This window comes from Paralichthys olivaceus, chromosome 2 (assembly GCF_024713975.1).
Source record: "Paralichthys olivaceus isolate ysfri-2021 chromosome 2, ASM2471397v2, whole genome shotgun sequence".
In the NCBI taxonomy this organism is placed as follows: domain Eukaryota; kingdom Metazoa; phylum Chordata; class Actinopteri; order Pleuronectiformes; family Paralichthyidae; genus Paralichthys; species Paralichthys olivaceus.
The window spans coordinates 29,317,399-29,332,106 of NC_091094.1; the positions used below are offsets into that span (position 1 = coordinate 29,317,399).

A 14,708-nucleotide genomic window follows, 5' to 3' on the forward strand; every position below is an offset into this window, starting at 1 on the left:
ACAGCTACTGAACTGCCAGTTAAGAATAATGGCATACAGAACTTCAGCAGCATCAGTGTTTTAATACTATTCCAATGTGCACTGGAAAAGAGATACATGTTTTATGTTTCCCCTCTTCTCTATTGATCTACCTGTCATCCTGGGAAACCATGCCCCGGCGCTGGTTGACCCACTGCTGCAGCTGAGCCATGGAGCTTTTCCTCTGGGCCACCCTCTCTAGAGATGTCCTGGGCACAAAGCCTCTCCTCAACACAACCTTCTCTTGTTGTTCCCTGGGGTCCTGTAATGGACCAACAACACCCTCTGAATGTCCATGAGAGGCACAATGTCCGCTGTTCCTCCTGGACAGAGGGTGTTTGTCATTGCTTATCTGGGACATAATATTGGCTGGGCCATAGCTTCCCCAACCATTTGGATGATGATGGTGAGGTGCATGATCAGTGCCAGGTCCTCTTCCATTATCTTCACCTTCTCCAACTTCTCCTCTGTTAATCCCTTTTCCCTGTTGATCTGAGAGGTGGTGAGTAGAAAGAAATGGTTTTTGACGGCTGTTCGCCTCATTAATCTTAGAATGGGTGGGCAGGTTGGTCTCAGTTTCATTGTGTGTTTTTGGGTGTGGATGCTTCTGAGGGTCAGGTGTCACCATAGTTTTGTTGAGATCCCCTGTGGTGTCTGTGTAGTTTGTTCTGAGAAATTTGAAGACAAAAAAAAACATTAGCATACACAGGCAGTTTGAAGTGTTTCAAAAACAAACCGATTCTGCTATATTAACAAAAAGAGACTTCAAAACCCACAAAACCTCATCACCTGGCCAAGTCACTGAGCCAGTGCTTGACACATGAAATAATCCATTAAATTGGTTGTCTAGAAATATGTTATTATTAATATTGTTTTAATCTTTTGTCTATTCATGACGTGACTGTAGTTATGAAGGTAAAAAAGTCTCTGGTGAGACAAAAAATAATAATAATTAGACAGTTGCGTGACCGTTTTTCTTTATAATCATCATCAGGAAGTGTAGCAGATCATCCACAAAACAGAAAGTTGATGGTTTGATCACCAATAATCTCCACAGTCCAAAGTGTCCTTGGGCAAGGAACTGAGCCCAGACCACTGCACCACTGAAACTGACTGACCTCAGGTCATACTCATATACATCCTGCTTACTGTCCAATTCACCTAGGGACACAAGTTTGTTTATGGGTATCTTGAATTTTCTGTGTAGGCTGTTTATGGCTCAAGAAAACACACCTAATAGTCAAACTCAATGAGTGGGGGTTGGAAACTAGCAGTAAGAAAAAGCGTGACAAGAACAAAGGACATAAATTGTACATAATGGAACGGGCTGTCGACGACCAAGAGCAAATTGTTAACGCTAACCAGCAAACCACAACAATGTGCTCAGGGCTGGATGCAATTAGCCAAGAGATACAGGGACCTCAAAACCAAAATGAAAAAAGACTTGACTACACTCAAAGAACAAGTTGCAAAAGACGTTAAGTCTGAAATCAACAAATTAAAACAAGAAATATACCAGCAGCTCTCTGCTAATACCAACACTTTACAGACACAAGGGACCAAAGTTGCAGAGGGTCGTATTATGGAAATGGAAACGTGGAATGTAGAGGTGAAGGATGTGCTGTGTAAATCTCTTAAGCAACAGAAATCTCTAGAAGTAGAGTAGAAGGAATAATATACAGATCTATGAGATAACCGAAGACAAAGAAGTGGACTCTGCCTCGACTTATGTCCAGCAGCTGCTCACAATGGAACTCTCACTGCCACCAGACCTCAACCTGCAACAAATCCAATGAGCCTACAGAGCTCTGACCCAAAAGCTGGTCATGGTTGTTAACTTTTTGGAATTTACAGTCAATTTATTAAGAGAAACAAGGTGCTTTCTAAGCTAAAAAAGGAAAAGGTTTGAATATTGTTTTTACAGGAAACAAAATTTAATCAAAAAATACATGAGAAACTCACACATCTAGGTTACAGGAAAACATTTTACAGCTTCAACTAACCTAACAATAAGATTGGAGTAGCAGTAGTCATACCAAACTCTGTACAATTCGAAAGCTCTATAGAAATAACAGATAAAGATGGGTGTAAATCAGAGGGTAACACTAGTACATGTCTATGCCCCCGTCCAGAAAGTAGGAAATGTTGTTTGAACACCTATTCAATCTCATAGCTTTGGAAACTGAAGGCATTTTGATATTTGGAGGTGATTTTCATGTGTTACTGCACCATGGCATAGAAACTACAAGTGTCCTAAAGACAAAATACACTTATCAAGGTTTATAAATACAACATCTGCTGGAAAGAGATAAGGCACATGACTCGGGAGCTCTCTCTGTCTACTCCAGAATTCAGTACTTCTTTATTAACGCTATCGAAAGATTGGAGTGGTGAGTATCTCAGACCATAGCCCCATATCTGTGACAATTTACTTAAACAAAAGACAGCAAAATACTTTATGGAGGTTGAATATTGGTATTTTCAACAATAAGACAGTAGTAGATCATATAAGGGCAGAGATTAAAAATATATAGAGGGGAGGTAGATCCTGCCATATTGCCTTAAAAGCTGTTCTGTGTGGGAAATTGATTGCCATATCCTCAACACAGCAGAAGGGAAAAAAATCTAACAAGTGGGAATCCTAAAGGAACTAGAGGGATGACATTAAAAAATCTCAAGAACCTGATGTTCTACAACAAATAGTAAGGGAGGATATAGACAATATTCTTAGAGATGAGATAAAAAAGAAAGATAGGGGTATAGCGGTCGTCCTCCAACCAGAAGGTCGGAAGCTCGATTCCCAGTCTTCCCATCTGCATGCCAAAGTGTCCTTGGGCAAAATGCTGAACCCCGAATTGCCCCATAACAACAATAAAAGTGCTACTCTAGATGTACTGAATGTGTGTGTGAATGGGTGAATGGCAAACTGTAGTGTAAAGCGCTTTGAGTGGTCTTCAAGACTAGAAAAGCGCTACCTAAATACAACCATTTACTATGAATCGGGTCCGAAGGCTATTAAATTACTCGCAAGAAAATTACGCAAACAACCATCTATTAATAAAATTAACAAGATAAGAAACCCCAAAACCCACCAATAGTTTCATGAAGCAGAATAAATAATTAATGTGTTTGAGGATTACTATAGGAAGATGGAAAGATAAAGAAATGAAAGTTATGGATTTCCAAATTCCAGTTTTGCTGGATAGTAACAATTCCTAATTCTATTTATTAGTATGAAATAGGCAAGAGATGAAGACCAGGAAAAAACATTTGTCTCTCTTTGAATTTGGCAAGTGTTCAAGTTGATAAGTGGGAATAAACAGTTGCATGTAAAAGTGTTTGAGTGGAAGACAATATGAAATACCAAAAAAAACTTAAAGTGGGTGGTATGTTTTAACAGATATTGGGAAGTTGGATATGATTGTCTAAGGGTATGTCACATATGGCTTGGTGTATGTATTTGAAAAGCACCTCTGCGTTGGCTGAACGATGACTTCTGTAGCCTCACTCATTGCTGTGATCCATTCCTCCTGCTCCTCATGACTGTCTGCACTGAAGTAGTATGTCTTGGTCCCAGCATGCTCTGCCTGCATGCAAAACACAATGGAATTCTTCAGCTCCTCCTTGTCACACTCTTCCTTCAACCACACCTGCAGAGGGAGACAAATCACAGAGCGGCAGAACATGAATATCAAAGATGTTTTGATATTTCTTTATCTTTCCATCTTCCTATAGTAATCCTCAAACACATTAATTTACATTAGCAGTATGATGTAAACACTGCACCAGATAACCAGTCAGTGTTAACATCATACTTGACTTACAAATTATGTTAATTATCCACAACTTCATGTCCTCATGTAATAAAGACATATTATATTGTATATATGAAGACTTTCCACTAACAAACATGCAAAAGGATTTATTTTCACATTTCAGGCCGTTTTTTGTATAACTATAAGTAGTAATCTCACCAAACAGGCCTGGCAACTTCATAAGACCTGCACTTGTTTCATTTCAGATGAACCTGAAACTGTTGCAGAAAACAGCTACTGTAAAGCAAAGGAAGTAGGTCAAAGTTCAGCTAGAAGTGGGTTTTGAAGACAGGTCTGAGAATGGAGGGTGTTGAGCATAATGTATGGTTTATGATACTGGAATATTAATAAAATGGCTTGACTTCAGTTTTGTTTAATGTTTATTATGATTACCTATTTCTCTCTGGTTGTGTCTGGCCTTTGTCACTAACTTGTCTGGCTGCTCATGCTTCTTCTTCAGATTTCTATTGTTACTGATATAATGAATGTAAATAAATGTGAAAATAACAGGAGTTAGAAGGCCATCAGGTCTCATGGACCTCGAAGGTGGGAGGGAGAGAAAACAGTGGCGACAGAAAAGGTCAAGGGTTTTTGTTTCAAAGGTTTGGTCTTCAAGACTAGAAAAGCGCTACCATTTACCACAGAGCCGGCCCTGTCCAGCTTGGATATGTCCTTCTTGGAGGCCACAGTGTAGAAAAGGACACTGGTGTCCACAGGAGTTTCCTTCAAATGGTAAAAGCCTGCTCTGTCCCCTCCTGTACAGATGTTAGTGTGAGTTGTCCAGTCCAGTTAACTTTCCAGCCACAGCCCGAGGTACTTGTAGGAATCTACAGCTTCCACCTCAACTCCCTCAATCAGAACTGGTTGCGACATTAGGGGAGTCAATGGAACAGTCAAGAGGGGCAAAGTGATTTCGCATTTGAGACAGCTCAAAGGGGATATTTATTTCCTTCAAGAAACTCACCTTAAGACTTCTGAGATTTCACGTATTAAAAGACCTTGGATGAGTCATGTATTTCATTCCAGGTTTTCTGCAAGGGCAAGAGGGGCGGCCATCATTATAAGTAAAAATATAGCATTTGAGCCGACAAAATCTATTGAAGATCCCAATGGCCGTTTTGTGGCTGTGTAAGGCAAGCTGTTTGACATCCCGGTTATCCTGGTGAGTGTCTATGCCCCTGTGTGGGATGATGACAAATTTACTACCCATCTTTTTCCTTCCCTCCCAGACATGGACAGTCATTACCCGATTATATATATTATTACCTTATTCAAGACCCTGTTCTAGATAAGTCCTCCGCTACGCTCCTTACTTTGTCCAATTCCGCTACTACTTTGAAATCTTTTTTAAACCAGCTCGGCCTATGTGATCCTTAGAGATCTCTTAATCCATCCAGCAAAGCCTTTTCTTTTTTCTCCAATGTCCATCATACATATTCTAGAATCGATTTTTTTTGCGTAGATAACAGGTTATTACATTGGGTCAACTCCAGCAAGTATCACAGTATAGTGATTTCAGACCATGCTCCTACATCTGTCATCATACACTTTCCGAACCATAGTCCTCCACACCCACAGTGGAGACTTTCCCACTTTTTATTGAATAACTCACATTTTAAAAAATTCTTTCAGGAGGAAATAGCTTTTTTCTTTCACGCGAACAACACCCCAGACATCTCAAGAAGCACTCTTTGGGAGGCGTGTAAAGCGTATCTGAGGGGCCAGGAGATCTTGTTTGCCTCTCGGCAGAAAAAAGCAGACACAGAGAAGATGGTTTGGCTCTCGGATCAACTGGTCAGTATCGATACGCAATATGCCGCTGCCCCTACCCCCTCTCTTTATGACCAACATTTTAAACTTCAGGCTGAATTTGACCTTCTGTCAACTTCCAAGGTTGAAACTAAATTATTAAAAACAAAGCAACGTTATTTTGAAATGGGAGACAAGGTGGGTAAACTCCTTGCCCATCAAGTTAGAACCTCAGCTCTCTCCAGACTGATCCCCAGGATAAAATCACCATCGGGATTGGTCATCACCGACCCCAAATCGATAAATGATAGGTTTTTGACTTTCTACTCTAACCTGTACACCTCAGAGTACTCACCAGAAATCTGGAAAAACCATAATCCCCTGGAGATGCTCTCATATCCTAAAGTTGAGAGCATTCTGGCTGATAAATTGGGCCCTCCGATCGCATTGGCAGAAGTACATGAGGCGATTAGACAGCTACAGAATGGCAAGTCTCCTGGCCCAGATGGATTTGTAGTAGAATTTTATAAAGCATATTCAAACCTAATAACCCCACATTTGGTTAATGTCTACAGCGAATCCTTTAATAGCGGCAGATTGCCCCCAACCTTATCAGAAGCCAATATCTCTCTTTTATTAAAAAAGGACAAGGACCCCCTTGAATGAAGCAATTATAGGCCCATCTCACTTTTAAATGTGGACCAAAAGATTCTCGCCAAAGTCCTAGCCACTCGTCTGCAGGAAGCCCTACCTACCCTAATCTCCTCAAAACAGGCTGGGTTCATGGCTGGAAGGAACTCCTCGTCCAATACCAGGAGACTTCTCAACATTATCGGCTACCCCAACCCTGAAACACCTGTGGTGGTCATTTCCCTAGACGCTGAAAAAGCATTTGACAGGGTTTAGTGGTAGTATCTGTACTACCTCCTATCTAAATTTGGTTTCAGTTCTGATTTTATTGCATGGATTAGACTGCTTTATGATTCTCCCACTGCCCACATCCTCACAAATGGATTGAGGTCGCCTTCTTTCGCCCTCTGTCGGGGCACCAGGCAAGGGTGCCCCCTCTCCCCCCTCCTATTTACTCTAGCTATCGAACAATTAGCCATCTGGCTTCGGGGGGAGGGGGGAGTTGAGGGCATCACCAGGAATGGAGTCACCCACAAGCTGTCCCTTTACGCTGATGTCTTGCTATTATATGTATCAAACCCAACCTCGACCATCCCTGTTATCTCCAAAATTTGACCCAATTCGGCAGATACTCCGGTTACAAATTAAATTTTAGCAAAAATGAACTACTTCCCATCAATGAATTGTCTAGGAGGATACCATCTTCCTCTTTCCCATTTAGAGTTGTTTCAGAGGGGTTTTGATATCTTTGCATTTTTGTAACCGCTTCTATCAAGGACCTTTTTGATAAAAATTTTCGCCCCCTCATTGATAAGTCTAAGCTAGATCTGACCCGATGGTCCTCCCTCCTTCTCTCCCTAACTGGCAGAATTAACCTGGTTAAGATGGTGATTCTACCTAAATTTCTCTATTTGTTCCAACATATTCCGATTTTTGTCAGGCGGTCTTTCTTTCAGCAACTAGACCAAACACTCTCATCGTTTCTGTGGTTGAAAAAGCTGCCTCGTATTAGAATTTTTTTTTTACAATTCCCCAAAAAGCAGGGCGGTCTTGCACTGCCCAACCCTATCCAATACTACTGGGCGTGCAATATTAACAAAATTAGTCATTGGCTTGATAGAGGAACCAACACAGGCCCCTCATGGGCCTATTACAATGTTTTTTCAGAGTACACTACACAAACGCCCGGCTGGCAAAGATTTATACAGGCACCAGTGACAGTTGTAATAGATGTAAACAGTCTCCTGCTAACCACACACACGTTTTGGTCCTGTTCAAACCTCACTGGCTTTTGGCGCCAAATTTTTGATACACTTGCAACAGTGTTTAATATGGATCTCAATCCTGAACCTTGCACGGCCTTGTTTGGCTTGCCCCCACTTATGTCACCCAATCTCCCAGCGTCAAAACGTCAGGTATTGGCCTTTACAACCCTATTGGCTAGACGCCTTATCTTATTTAAGTGGAAACATGTTCTCCCACCCTCACACAGCTGGCTTAAGGTGGTCCTAACTCATATCAAACTTGAGAAGATTAGATTCTCACTGGCGGGATCTGATAACGCCTTCATCAAAACATGGCAACCCTTTTTAGAGTACTTAAACAGAGTTACTATTCACCCAGAAAGTGATTAGATGCCCCTCCCCTCCACCTCCTCCTCCCCCTCCTCCTCCTCCCCTTATTTACTTATTTATTCAATTTTAATTATTTATTTACTTTACTTACCTACTTACCTACTTACCTACTTACTTGCTTATTTATTTATCTAATTTACTTTTTTATTATTATTTTTTTTATTTTATTGTTTTTTTTGTTTTATTTTTTTCAATTTTTTTTTAGTTTTGATGTATTCATTTATATTTTTGTGCGTCAGCCTAACAGTGGATGGGAAGGTATAAGGGTTAATAGGGTTCGCAGAAGCCGTTCAGGCTTAGTTCCAGTTCGATAGAGCATTAGGTAAAGCAGCCAACAACCACTGTTCAACAGCTTATTTTGCACACACTGTACATGTGAACTGCTTGTATATGTAAGTGAAAAAACCCAATAAAAAGATTTATAAAAATAACTTGTTGCGGTCTTGGTCCGGACCTCCTAAAGTCAATGACCAGCTCCTTTGTTTTTGAGGTGTTGGGCTGTAGATGGTTAGTGTGGCACCAGACATCAAAATCCCTCACCAGGCTCCTATACTCCTCCTGTCCCTGATGCAACCAACAATGGCTGTGTCATCTGTGAACTTCTGTATGTGACACAGCTCAGAGTTGTAGCAGAAGTCTGAGGTATACAGGGTGAAAAGAAGATGAGCCAGCACTGTGCCCTGGGGCACTCCAGTGCTGCTGATCACAGTGTCAGACGTAGTGTCCTTCAGCCTGACGTACTGCAGCCTGTCGGTGAGGTAGCTGGAGATCCAGGCGACCAGGCAGGGGTCCACTCGCATGCTGTTCAGTTTGTCCTGAAGCATAGGGGGCTGGATGGTGTTAAAGGCATTTGAAAAATCCAGGAAGAGAATGCTCACTGTGCTGCTTCCCTTATCCAGATGTGAGTGGGCTCGTTGTAGCAGGTAGAGGATGGCATCCTCCACACCAACACCTGTCCGGTATGCAAACTGCAGACAGTCCTGGGTGTGTTGCATCTGGGGTCAGAGGAGGCCTAGGAGTGAGGGTACTCTCCCTAGCTGCAGGCTTAGGTTGAAGATGTGGTGCAGTGGTTCTCCTAGTTCAGCAGTGCAGGTCTTCAGTAGTCTGGGACACACCTTGTCCAGGCCTGCTGCTTTACTTGGGTGAAGCTTCCTCAGCTGTCCTCTGATCTGGTCCGTAGTGATGAATGGAGGAGATTGTGTTGAGGTGGAGTCTGTGGTGTCTGGTGTGGTGGCTGAAGGGAGATGTATTAAGGGAAGAAGGAGAGATGGCTGCAGTGAGGGTGAGGTTGGGGGGGTTGAAGAAGTCGTTAAGTTCGTTCGCCTTCTCCATTGTACAAATCTGGTCTTTGTGTTGTGGCCTGTGACCACGTCTGCACAGAAGTTGAAGTAATCCATCAGACAGTGTGTCAACACCTCTATGTCCTCACCGTGCGGGTTGACCAGCACATCCCAGACCCTGGTGTTGTAGAAGTCTCTCAGGGTACTTTTGATTTCAGTGGACCACCTCCTGATCGAGTGAGTTGTTATCAGCTGTCTTTGGACAAGGGGGGTGTACTGTGGCTGTAGGTGGACCAGGTTGTGGTCAGACTTCCCTAGTGGGGGGAGGGGTGTAACTCTGTATGCATACCTCACATTAGCAAGTCAATTGTCCTGTCCTTTCTTGTTGGACAGTCCAAAACCAGGTCAAAATCAGCCAAAGTAGAGTCCAAAGTCACATGATTAAAGTCCCCAGAAATGATTACAAATGCCTCAGGGTGCTCTGTCTGCAGCCTTGTTGTGACGAAATGAATCTCCTCAAATGCATTGGCTGCGTCCGCTCTCGGAGGGATGTAAACACAGATGGTGATCACGTGACCAAACTCCCTCGGCAGATAGTATGGCCGCAGGCTAACAGCTAGCAGCTTGAGGTCCGGACAACACGGGGCCGTCTTTACGGAGATATATCCTGGGTTACACCAGCGGTCGTTCACGTACATGATGAGCCACCCACCTTTGCTTTTCCCGCATGCTATAGTGTCTCTGTCAGCTCTCACAGCAGTGAATCCCACCAGGTCCACATCTGGTACGAGGTTGGTTAGCCATGTCCCCGTAAAGATGAACAAGCTGCTCTCACGGTAAATCCGCTGGTTGTTCAGCATGGACAGCTTGTCGATCTTGTTTGGCAGTGAGTTCACATTCCCCATGATTACGGATGGAATCGATGGTTTTGTAGTGTTTCTGGTTGTCCACTAGCCTAGCCTTTAGCTTAGCCCTGGCAACCCCTGGGTCGCCCCCTCAGCTCAGCCGGGATGGGGTGTTGTATCCCAGCTATTCCCTTTGTTCTCAGAGGCAGCACCTCCTCTCTTGAATAATTGAGATAATTGGCTCCTGGTTGCATTTAAAAGTTAAAAATATCCATGGAATATGTATAAAAATGTATCAGACACACGTCTTCCTAAAAAGAGCAGAAAAACGGAAAAAAGAGGTTAAAAAGAGCTAAAAACTGAAGAGCTACTGGAGGGGCAGCCGTCTCATACAGTGCCCAGCTGTGCCTAGCGCATCCTAGAGATGTATCTTACAAGGAGAAACAGGTGCAATGCACAGGACCAGTGAAGAAAAGAGCCAAGAAGCATGCATCCTTCATTGCCAACCCCTTTGGCTTCACCAGGAAACTGCTCGGTGATAAGCGGCCCCCTCAATTGCTGATGACATTAACACTCTTCACAACACCTTGTGTGACCTAGCAAGAGAGCAGGAACTTGACCACAAGAAATCCCTGATAAGCCCAGCTCCCCCAACAACTCAGTTTGACTGTAAGGAACAAAGCTGGCTAAAGGTCCAGGAAGTTGCAAAGGCAGCAGGATCAGCCTCTGCCCCTGGGCCCAGTGGGGTACCTTACAGAGTGTACAAACGCTGCCCAAGACTCATCCAGCAACTGTGGAAGATCCTAAGAGTGATCTGGCAAAGAAGAGGGGTCACCAACCAGTGAAGATGGGCTGAAGGGGTTTGGATCCCCAAGGAAGAGGACTCCAAAGACCTCAACCAGTTCAGGACTATATCACTGCTCAGTACAAAAGGCAAGATATTTTTCAGCATCTTGTCCCGGCGGTCGTCAAAGTTCCTTTTACAGAACTATTGTATCATCAACACATCACAGAAAGGTGGGAACTCTGGCTGCTTGAGGCACACAGGGGCTATCACACAGCTTCTGAGAGAAGCAAAGGCAGGCAAGGGTGACCTGGCAGTCCTGTGGTTGGCCCTCGCTCATGCCTACGGATCCATATCACACAAGCTGGTTGAAGATACTTCAAGATGGCGCCCTACTAACGGGTGCCTGTTGTAGCAACTCCGAGTATTACTTTTACGTTTTTTTGTGTTTTTATTACGTATTTTATATTTTTTATCTTTATTTTTGCACTTTCCTGTGCATCTCCACAACACACAACGGCGAGATGCTTTTGAAACAAATTGGACACTTTTTATTACTTTTAAAAGCACTTGGGTCTCTTGGATCACTGGGAGCCATGCCGGTAACACTCGTCTGCATTGTTTACACCCACGACCAGCTGATGGCCCTGAAGCACACCACCCTCTTGGTCGGAAAGAGACCCACCATACCGGAGGAGCTAAAGAGGAGAATGGAGAAGAGGAAGTTTAAGCCTTTCATCCCTGCAGTCATCACTGGAAACGTCACTGGCAAATAAAGTGGACAGACTGGAAGCGCTTGCCAGGACAAATAGGTAGTACAGGGAGTCTAGTATAATGTGTTTCACGGAAACGTGGCTGCACGAGCAGATACCAGACTCCAACGTCACCACTGCGACCGGCAAGAAGAAAGGAGGGGGCATTGCCGTGCTCGTGAACAACAGGTGGTGTCACCCCGGGCACATCACTGTTAATGAGCGTGGACAACCCGGACATCGAGCTCATTGCCATCAGACTTCATCCATATTATTTGCTGAGGGAGTTTACCGGTGTCTTCGCCATCAATGTTTATATTCCTCCATCTGGAAACGCAGAAGCAGCGTGTTACATCATCCACACTGACTGCTGGATTACAAAGTCAACACCCTGGGTCATCATTATCATCACAGGTGACTTCAGCCATGTTTCTCTTTCATCCACACTCCCAACCTTCTTCCAGTTTGTCAAATGTGCCACCCGTGAAAATAAGACTTTGGACCTGCTGTACGCAAATGTTAAGGATGCGTACAGCTCCACTGCCCTGCCACCACTGGGCAGGTCAGACCATAACCTAGTTCTGCTCTCACCATCATACAAGCCTGTGGTTCAGTAGCACCCAGTCACAGTGAGGACAGTGAGGAAATGGTCTCCTGAGGCCATGGAAACACTGCGTGGAGCGCTGGAGGTGACAGACTAGGATGCCCTGTATGAGCCACATGGTGAGGACATTGATGGCCTGACTGACTGTGTCTCTGAATACATTGGGTTCTGCATAGACAACACCATCCCCACTAAAGAAGTCAGCTGCTACCCAAACGACAAACTGTGGGTAACCAGTGACCTGAAGGCCCTTCTCAACAACAAGAAGAGGGCCTTTAGATCAGGGGACAGAGCAGAACTCAAACGGGTACAAAGGGAGCTCAAACGCAGCATCAGGGAAAGCAAGGACAACTTCAGAAGAAAACTGTACAGCACAAACTGTAGTACAAAAACACCAGGGACGTCTGGAGTGGGATGAGAGAGATCACCAGCTTCCAAAGGAGAGGTGGGGGTGCAGCTGAGGAGAACGATTGACGTGCCAACGAGCTAACCCTGTTTTTCAATAGGTTCACCTCCAACCTCCCATCCCCGGCGGCCCCTCTACTGCCTCTACTGCTTCTCCGAGCAGCCAGTGGTACTGACCTCTCACATCATGAAGGTGATGGAGAGACTGGTCCTGGCACACCTCAGACTGCTGGTGTGCCCATTACAAGACCCCCTGAAGTTTGCATATTAGCCCCATGTTAGGGTTGAGGATGCAATCATCTACCTGCTGCAGAAGGCTTACTCCTCCCTGGACAGACCCAACACCTCAGTCTGGATCGTGTTCTTTGACTTCTCCAGGGCCTTCAACACCATCCAGCCCAGACTGCCGAAGGCCAAGATGGAGAACACGCAGGTGGGTGCTCCCCTCGTCACTTGGGCTGATGACTATCTGACGGGCAGACCACGGATTGTGAGATTACAGAACTGTGTGTCTGATTGTCTGATCAGTAACATCGAGGCCCCCCAGGGAACTGTTCTGCCCCCCTTACTCTTCACCACATACACTGCTGACTTTAAGTACTGCACTGAGCCATTGTGGGGTGTGTTGAAGGCAGGAGGAAGGCTGAGTACAGGGACCTGGTTGACAGCTTTGTGAAGTGGTGTGGGGAGAACCACCTGCAGCTGAACGTGATGAAGACGAAGGAGATGGTGGTGGACTTCAGGAGGAACAAGCCCCTGCCCTCTCCTGTCTGCATACAAGTAACTGGGTGTCACACTGGACAATAAACTGGACTGGTCCACTTACACAGAGGCCATCTGCAAGAAGGGCCTGAGCTGGCTTTACTTCCTGAGGAGGCTCAGGTCCTTTAATGTCTGCAACAAGATTCTGCAGATGTTTTATCAGTCTGTTGTGGCGAGCACTATCTTCTTTGCGGCGATGTCCTGGGGTGCGGGCATCAAGACAAAGGACACCAACAGACTGAACAAACTCATCAGAAAAGCTAAGTCTCTTGTTGGCTCTAAGCTTGTCACCCTGGAGGAGGTGGTGGAGGAGAGGATGCTGGCAAAACTCCTGGCAATCATGGACAAATCCTCTCACCCCCTCCACAAAACACTGGACAAGCAAAAGAGCAGTTTGAGCAACAGACTCATTCAACCCCGCTGCTCTAAGGAACGATACAGGAAATCGTTCCTCCCAACCGCAATACGATTCTACAACTCATCTACCTCTGTCTGAGCCACCATCACAGAACTGCATTAATTCTTCCTGTCACCTTTTGCTACCTGCTACCTTCGCACTGTGTACCCTGTACAAGACTCCGCTCCAATACTGGAACATTTACTTCATATGATATGCGTTATAACTATGTGATATTATATATCATTTTATACAATTTTCTTGTCTTTTTGCACATTCTATTTACATATTCATATTCATAGTATATTATCTATTGTATATGTATATCGCGTATTGTCAAGTATTTATATGCATATATTATACCTATACTATATATTATATGATATCATATCTTGTGTGTATATATATGTTATTTTCATTATATACTGTTGTTATACTGGTATTGTGTATATATATATATATATATATATATATATACAATTTTGTTATTATATATTATTGTTATTATTATTATGTATTATATTATATACTATATATACTATACTATTATTACATACTGTTTAGTAACAATAACATTACCATCATATCATCAGTACTATTACAATCATCTTGCCACTGCACCTTATCTACCTATTTATCTTGTGTCTTTTAAGTGCCTTTTTATGTGCCCTTGTCCTATTCCGTTTTAATTTTAATTTTTTCTACCTACAGTATCTTATTCTATTGTATTTTTGTTGTATCCAAATACCGAACTGCTATGACGACCTAATTTCCCTTTGGGAATGAATAATCTGTCTATCTATCTAAGAGACTCTCTGTAGACACCATGTTCTCAGCAAGATCAATAACCTCATTCTGGATTACTACAACAATTTCTGGATGAGAGTTACATCTGGATCTTCAAGATCAGCGTGGCACAGGCTTGAGAAGGAAAAAATGAACTGGCTGCCCCATCTCAGTTAACCTTTTCGCCCTTGTCAATAATATGGTGGTAAAATCAGCAGTGGTGGAGTGCCGAGGACCCCTGACAAAG

At 43.7% G+C, this 14,708-nt stretch overlaps 1 protein-coding gene across 21 annotated transcripts in view; it reads right to left on the reverse strand.

Moving 5' to 3' along the window:
• Window positions 1-14,708, reverse strand: part of plekha6 (pleckstrin homology domain containing, family A member 6) — a 200,083-nt gene that overhangs the window by 47,650 nt on the left and 137,725 nt on the right. For 17 of the 21 annotated variants that reach the window (XR_011239274.1, XM_069514544.1, XM_069514540.1 and 14 more), the window contains 2 exons: window positions 3,490-3,668; window positions 132-686 (listed from right to left, as the gene is read on the reverse strand). Coding sequence is in view for 20 of the 21 variants with exons in the window: in XM_069514544.1 (XP_069370645.1) it covers window positions 132-686; window positions 3,490-3,668 (734 nt within the window). In the remaining variant the exon portion in view is untranslated. Of the gene's footprint in view, window positions 1-131; window positions 687-3,489; window positions 3,669-3,992; window positions 4,052-4,465; window positions 4,694-4,797; window positions 4,865-14,708 lie in introns of those variants that run through there. The other 4 variants (XM_069514616.1, XM_069514588.1, XM_069514619.1 and 1 more) reach the window with 4 other exon arrangements.